An 8218-nucleotide genomic window follows, 5' to 3' on the forward strand; every position below is an offset into this window, starting at 1 on the left:
GTGAAAAGCAAAAAAAAAAAATTCACAACTTAATATGTTATGAAGGGATTTTATTTGTACAGCTGCAGAGCACAAGAATCAACTTAAATCCTTGATGGGTACAGCATCTGCAAATAGAAAGAAAGACTGCATAAGATTTGTCAGATAATTTTCCATCATACATGTCAGTAACTGAACCAGTCCTGATAAGAAAATTCCAAGAAATGTTCCTACGATAGCTCAAAGACAATAAAATATTCTGAGCTCTGTTCAAGTGTAGTTAAACATCAAAAATGCTAACTCGTGTAGCATTTCACAACAACATATATATTTCATCACAGCTCAGAACTTCCATATTGTCCATGATTGAATTAGAGACTTGGGCCCAGGGTTGAAGGAAACAAATTACACTGCTGGCTGAAACTTCAATTGAGGTGGCTTAAAGATGGTGAATGATTGTACGTGTGTAACCTCACAAGTACCTGTTGTGCTTTACTAAGCAATTCTGGCTAAAAATTGAGCGAGCCATGGTCCCTTTTTTATCCAGAGAAATTCGTATGCAGTCAGCACTTAGTAACAACCCTGCAGGCCACATCCAAACATTTTGGATTTTTAAAAACAGATATTTTTCAATGGATTGGCCTTGTGTATACATTAATGCAATGAAAGCCACCAAAGGAAAATATCTGCTGTGACCTTGTAGGCAAAAGTTAAGATATTGTTCCACCAGGTGGAATTAATTACTGACCAATCTGAATGACTTATCAAGGATATAAGTGTTTTCACTTGGTTTAGGATAATAGATAAACACTAATATGCAGTGAACAGTTCAAATATTTATGACAAATACAAAAAATAATTATCTGTGTTAAGCAATTATCAAATAAAAGGTGAGTGTGAAGAGAGCCTTATCTTTTTGACTTCTAGAGGTTACTTTAAAAGACCAAATTTTCCTACTTAATTTACAAAGTATGCGCTGCAGTCAGTGGGGAGAATCTCTTCTCGGATCTTGGACACTACAGGAATAATTGCAAGAAAATAACTCACCACTCTAACGGTAGCACCCATTGCTTTAGGTGGGAGGTTATGCCTGAACTTTGCTCGTACAACACCACTGTTTCCATGAGGTCTTGTTATCTTTCCCCACATTACTCGCACTTTGCTGGCTTTCTTATCACCTTTGGCTACAGATTTTCTCTTAGCACGGTAGATAAAGGCAACACGTTTGCCAAGGTAGAAATCTGTTTCTTTCTTGGCAGCTACCCCTTCGATTCTTAAAAGGGAGGTGTTTGGTTGCTGATTACGCAAGCCTCTCTTGTAGCCGAGGACAATACCTTTTGTATACAGGCTAAAATAAAAAAAGTGTATCAATAAGAGTGCTTTTCAGGCTACTAACAACAGTGTATTGATAAGACAGCCTCTTGTTTTAACATTATAACACCTTACTCCAAGAAGTATACAACAGATCAAAAAGGCAAAAAAATACATGCAACATTCATTGACAGGAGTAATAACTAGGGCTTAACCAGAGGTTTTAGGATTGCTTGCCAACCATTAGCAATAAAAAAACCTTTATATCATTTTGGAGTGAGAAGTTCCAAACTAGAAATGCCAAGAGAGTAACAAATGATTTCCGTATTCTACAATTCTGACGAATACTTAACAATTATTCCACGAGCTCGCATTGGATATGAGATGATAGATAGCCAATGAGGCGCATAGCACCAAGTTGGCTATAAACATCTCATGTCCAACAAGCGTCAGTGGAATAATTGCTTTATTAAAAAAATGCCCTCAAGATATTAGACAAATCTTCTTGACTTTATTTTGAAAGAAGAAACCAGATGTCACAATGTACAGATATTAGATTATGGTATATTGGCTCATATACCATAATGGCTAAGCCAATAAAAAGTCTTGAATTGCATCATCCAATGATCCAGTTTCTAATAAAGTATATTATCACTGAGGTCCCCATACAAGGTTTAACAGACACCAGTGTCTGTGCTATTTCAGGGCTCAACTGGATGGGATTCTATGAATTAATGCAATTTGGCACGAGAGATTGTACCTCTAAGTAGGGAATTGAGTCTAAATACTGTTTTAGTATAAATGTTTTTTTAATTGATTTTAACCTACATAACGGACGCTATACTTAACTTATAGGCATCACTAACTTATAAATGAAATCCAGGAAAATTCTGTTCATAATTAGGCAGTAACAAATTAAACTCGAAATCTACTTACAAGTTTGGCGAGCTTACCTATACTGCAAAGCTAAAACATAAACATGCGCACACATAAAAGATGAACTTACCGTGTAGGTTGTGACATTTTTAATCTTCTAGTTACCTGAAATAAACCGATAAAAACAGTTAACGTCAAGGGAAATTTGTTCTCATTCGAAAATAAGGCAGCCATGTTGGTCCACGTACGATGAAACAAAACATGGCGTGTCGTGCATTTTTTCTAAACTTGAACAGTCACATAATGGTAGTAGTATATATAAAATATATTTTAGTTGTATGAAAATGGGAAATAACCTTCAATGTACGACGATGGAACAAGATTTTAAGCTACACTCACCAAGTAACTCAGAAGCCGAGATGTCGACCCGAAGAGGAAGTCTGAGCAGGCACACATAAATTTTAGGCGGTCAGCGACTCACTAGATTCCAGACTACCAGGATTTCGTTCATAGCAACAAGAAAACAAACATGGCGGTTAGGTTACAATGTTAACAGTTGTGAGTTTCTTCAAGCTATTTCACACATAAAATGGATTTTGAAAGAAGAGCTATATCATCTAGATCACCTGCCACGAGGTATGAAGTCCTTCTTGTTGAAGATACCCCAAAGAAAGGACTTACCGAAGAACGAATGACAACTTGTTTTCATGTCTATGATGAACTAATTCCAGAGTTGGGAGTTTATAAAAAAGTTTTAAAGATGCTTCGGGATGAACTATACGAAGCTGTGTATAGCAATGAATACACTACAGCAATACCTAAAAAAGGGAAAAGCAAGACGACTTATATTCAACGCATTCCCTATTTCGTTCTTGTTAATCGAGTTTACGAGGAACGCGACATAAACGCAGACCAGCTAAAAGAAAATATTGCTGCATTGGAAAACAAACTTGCTGAGAAAGACAAACTATTGGAAGAGGCTAATGAAAGCATCGAGCGACTTAAAAAGTCACTTAAAGAGTGCAGGGATAAGATTTACAACATGGAAATCGAAATGGAAAACCAGAATCTCGAACAAAGGAAACTTGAAGCAAGCGTCCAATATGAACAGATGACGCAACAAGCGGCTAAAGACCGCTACGAGAAACGCATTTCTGGTCTTAAAGAAGAGCTCGCTCAAGCTAAAGAAAGGAACAAATTTCTTGAAAAGTTTAAAGAAGGTTATGACACCCTTGAAGAAGCATTTAATGATTCAACAGTGTTCGAAAATAAGCCTCAAAACCCAGCTGTTCTAACGAGAAGAGCTCAACTCATTCAAGAAATTTCTAATGCTAAACTTTTGGAAGAGCAACTTCTAACCATGCAGAATTTAGTTATTGAGGAATTTGAGCTTTTCCTGGAGGAGAATAAGGCTTTGCCGACGACAGAAGAAGTTGATTTAGGAAGCAGTGGAAGTAACTTTCGTGGAACACCAGACGATGAACATGAAATGAGAGTAAAACTGGAAGAGGAGCTGCACAAAGTCAAGGAGAGATTCAAACAAAGCATTGCTGATATTGAAAATGAATTTCAGCTCATTGAGATTCAAAGGTCCAGTCTTGAAGATCAGTTGGTCGAACTTGAGGAGGAAGCTAGAAGAATAGAAAGAGAAACCAACGAAAAGAAGGAGAGAAAGAAGAGCATGTTTTTCATGGAAGGAGAAAAGGAAAAGAAACCAGATCCACCTGAAGACGATGACGAGATTGACTTTGTGAAGATCATGAACAGTGCACATAATCAAGATCCATTTATTTCACACGAAAGAATCCTCAGCAAGTATTCAGCAATGATGTACTACTCCTGCAACCAGGGAAAGAACTATCACGTGTTTAAAGATGCAAAGTTTTGTGCAAGTTGTGGTGAAACAACTCTACTCTGCCCACACAAAATTACAGATCACAAGGTTGTTTCATTGCCTCATAACTGTACCCACGTCAAGATCATTAGGCCAACAGTGCACATATCACGCGATGAAAAACCTCCTGTTCTTGTGACTGAAACCCCCGAAAGCGTCCGAGCGATATCGGTGATTTCAAACAGCACTTTAGCTTATGGAGAAGAGTCCATCTTGAAAGAACAGCAACACCTGACCACGACGTACAAGTTCCTCTGGGATGACTACTACTCAAGGACATCAATCCGAAGACAGATACCACGGGCTCTTTCTCAGGATCGTGTCTCATCCATCATTGAACAGTTTTACTCTTCACTAATCTGGCAGGATGATTACGCAGTAGAAGATGAACAAATTGTTTCAGTTCTGGACACGTTGTACTCTTTCTTCCACGAACGATATCTTGTTTCAGATGTCACATTTCTTGCTGTGTATGATTTCTTTACAAGTGTGATCAAGTTTGCTCCAAACAACAAGAATATTCAGTTGTTTGCACAAGCAATGTGTGGCAGTTTAGATCCAGTTGTGGTTCGTTACATCCTTCTGGTAAATGAGTTTATCGATCTGGTTGAGTGGGTGGCCGTCAAAGACATCAGAATTTTTGCTCAAGTTGTATATCCCTTTATGAATGAAGAAGACATTGAGCAGTTCTCTATGGGCTACACCTCCTTCAGCGAAAACAAGATTTCCAAGGAACTAGTGTCGGAGTATTTCTTGTACATAATTCTGAAGTACAGAGAACCTCGCTTTCAAGAAATGGAAGTGAAACTTCTGCAACAACCAGGGAGGAGGCCTGGGTTCATGACAGATATTGAATATGCAGAAGCTATCGATAACATCTGTCCCTTGGCATCCGAACGCATGCGGCGGCGTCTGTTTGTAGAGTCTGTGGAACACTTGAGAGCCACTGACGACTCAGTGTCCGTGATGCGCTTGGCACAAATCACTGGTTATCTGACTATATTGCAACTCACACCCGTCATTAAGAATTCAGTTTCCCAGAAAGTGGATGAAGCACGTCTTGGGGTCGCCGAAAGACAGTCGTCCCCACCCCCTGATGCTCCGGTGAGCAGTGCATCCAAACCTGGGAATTTTTTTACCACGACCAGTGCACGTGCAGTAGCAGCTGAGAATGCCAAACGCTCAAGAACTCGGCAACTAAAAAGGATTGAAGAATACCAGTATGACTAACCTTTATTGACAGATCGGGAAACTTCAGAAATGTGATGGTTACCTTAGTATTATGAGAACAGGTCACAAAGATTCAAAAAGGGAAGCAAAAGAGAAATCAAAAGGAACAGATACCAAACTGAGTTTATCAGATGGCCGATACAAAGAAGTAGGTAAATAAAAGAAATACTACTGAGTGGCGAACGAAAGGATGCGTTTCATGATAGTTAACTGATGTTATTTTTGAACTCTTATGTTAAGTCCTGTGCCTATTAACAAGTGTTTTGTTGAAACGTTTTTCGAAAAAAAAAAAAAACCTGCAAGGAGGGCCGCAAATTACCTCACCCTGCGGACTGACCTGTAGATATTTAATTAATTTTGTAGATATTAATTAATTTCTGTAAATTAATTTTTTTGTAGATATTAATTTTTTTGTAGATATTAATTTTTTGGTAGATATTAATTAATTTTGTAGATATTAATTAATTAAGATTTAATTAATTTCTGTAGATATTTTAATTTTGAGAGAAGGAAACTCATCTAATTGTTAACGCTTTAATCGGATTTAAGTAATTAATCGTCAGTTTTGATGTGCAATTCATTTGAAATCATTGGTCATAACGCCACGGTAGCAACTAGCAAAAAAACCTTCCTTACATTACTCAAATTGATAATGCCGAGTGAATTACTGCTAGCAATAAAAACACTCGATAAACATAAAAGAACGTTCGTGAAAATTTTATTCACACAAATTTAAGACCGTATAGGAAATAGGAAGACTTTAGACTCGCTAAAAAAAAAATACTGTAAAAATGATTGTCCTATTTGCATTCTATACCTCGTTGGCTATCTTGCGTCTTGTCCTTTATTTATTCATTTTCAGATTTAGTTCAAAAGTAATAAAAAAAATTGTTTATTACGATTAAAGTACTGGGGAACAAGACCATGGGACAGGAAGTCCCCTACAAGGTCAAGTTCCCAAGTCATATCCGACACGCTCTCGAGAAAATATTTCTCCTAACGAACTTAATTTGTCAGGTTGCGCTGTTTACGCATGCAGCCACTCAAGTGAATCTACGGCTCCTGTTTGAAGAAAGAGGCAAACTAGAGATCTGGTTATATTTCTATAAACCCTCATACAATTTTACTTTTTCATCGTGTATAGTATTTCGTTTTAGTTTACAAGTAGTTGAGATATTTTATTTGACCTTGATTTACTGTGGCACAGGCAGTTGTATTTCTTGACTGCTTCATGCTTGAACAGCTTAAAAACACTTAAAGAAAACATTTAGACATATTCCATTGTGAATTCTTTTAATCGTATGCATATGTATATGTGACGCCAATGAATAAAATAAATCATCAACATGTTGATGTCCAATTTGCAACTTATAACAATCGCTCGCGATTGTCTGTGATGTTTTGTGAGGCTGACACTACCAGCACACTTCGTCATCACTGTCAAAGTAATCAGTTGGCTCACGCTCCAACCGTCCTCTTTTCCATTGTGATTCTCTGTTGATCTGTACATCCTCCTTGTGCTTTATCTCCTTACAAACTCTGCATCTTTGCTCTCTCCTCTTCAGTTGTGTTTTGCTGAATTCTTCTTGCGGAAACAGTCCTTCACATGCCGTGCAACTGAGTAGTTTCGTAAGGGAAATAAAGTGTTCTTTTATCTGGAATGATATGGAGTGGAAGCAGGGCATTCGTCTCGTATATACCGAAAGATCTTTTGGATATGTAGCGAAACGGATCAGCGTACCTCTCAGATGCAACCCGGAGAGACGAGCTTTTTCTCCACCGTTGACATATTTCATCTTCTCGTGCAATTTAAACATGCCCACCGTATCCACGATACGGTATTATTGAATCAAATCATCCAGCAGAGGTCTTTTCTTCCATGATTCATGATTCAACGGCTCCGCAACTTCCTCAATGTAACATAAATCAGAAACCTTCATTGGGTTTTTGCCTATAATTTCAGTGAAATCTGTATCCTGAACGTACAGCTCAAGGCAGTGACTATAGCCATATATGCTCTCCACTTCACGTGTTCTCTGGCTACAGTACTTTGTTTCAGGGAGTCGACACGAAAACAGTGGGGAGTAGAGTTAAGCGGTTTGTTTTCAGGACGATAGATGACCTCAAGAAGCTGAAAATACAATACTTCTGTCAATCTTACTTTAAAATGGCGCCAGAGCGCGTCAGAATCTGGATGGCAATCAAACATCAATTTCGTGTGAGACTCGTCACTTCAAGGATCGGAGCAAGTCCAGCACTAAACACAGCTTTTCCTAATTTGAGGACATCAAATATGTAGGCTTTATCCTTAGTTGCGACTGTTATGATCGGATCGAGTGGGTAAAACATATTCGTCTTTTCGGCATTACTTTCGACGACATGCTTTCCTGGGTATACAATCTCACAGATGTAAGAAAGAACTTTGTCAGCAAACTTAACCTCTTGAGAAGGCCGGAGTTCGTTTTTGAGCCGAAACGTCCTATTGGACTTGTACTTTAAGATGATATTGCCATCTGTTTTATATGGACTGGTCGTTTGGGACGGCTGTCCAAATATAGACCTACAATCTTTGGAAATACTTCAACGAAGGGCAGCCAGAATAATATATAACTTACCTCGCGATAAACCCACTGAAGTATACCGACACTCGAATTGGAACGCTAACCTTTTATTATGAACTTCGATTGATTAAACTATTTCATAGTGTGTTTATAGGTGAAGCACCTGCTGCTCTTTCATACTTGACAAATAAACCTTGCACTACGTACAACTTCGGAAGGACTAATAACATAATCGTCCCGCATTTTAACTCGCAGTTTCTTAAAAATTCTATTAGCTATAGAGGCGCTATCCTTTGGAACGCTGGCTGGTCTTATTTTACAGGCCAGTTCACTGATTTTTATAGTAAAGTGAAGAAGGACTTCTATT

The 8218-nt window shown here is 38.1% G+C and overlaps 2 protein-coding genes and 1 pseudogene across 2 annotated transcripts; 1 reads left to right on the top strand and 2 right to left on the bottom strand.

Moving 5' to 3' along the window:
* Positions 1 to 33: 33 nt before the first annotated feature.
* LOC111332306 (large ribosomal subunit protein eL33) lies at positions 34 to 2679 on the bottom strand. Its single transcript, XM_022937620.2, has 4 exons — positions 2566 to 2679; positions 2297 to 2331; positions 1027 to 1327; positions 34 to 107 (listed from the first exon to the last, which is right to left on the bottom strand). The coding sequence occupies exons 1-4, from the start codon at positions 2620 to 2622 to the stop codon at positions 84 to 86; spliced, it is 417 nt and encodes a 138-aa protein (XP_022793355.1). The 5' UTR covers positions 2623 to 2679; the 3' UTR covers positions 34 to 83.
* Positions 2656 to 6643, top strand: LOC111331391 (uncharacterized). Its single transcript, XM_022936501.2, has one exon. The coding sequence runs from the start codon at positions 2756 to 2758 to the stop codon at positions 5288 to 5290; it is 2535 nt and encodes an 844-aa protein (XP_022792236.1). The 5' UTR covers positions 2656 to 2755; the 3' UTR covers positions 5291 to 6643.
* LOC148727430 (uncharacterized) lies at positions 6567 to 7639 on the bottom strand (annotated as a pseudogene).
* Between the last annotated feature and the right edge of the window lie 579 nt (positions 7640 to 8218).

Source organism: Stylophora pistillata, chromosome 7, assembly GCF_964205215.1.
Source record: "Stylophora pistillata chromosome 7, jaStyPist1.2, whole genome shotgun sequence".
NCBI lineage: Eukaryota > Metazoa > Cnidaria > Anthozoa > Scleractinia > Pocilloporidae > Stylophora > Stylophora pistillata.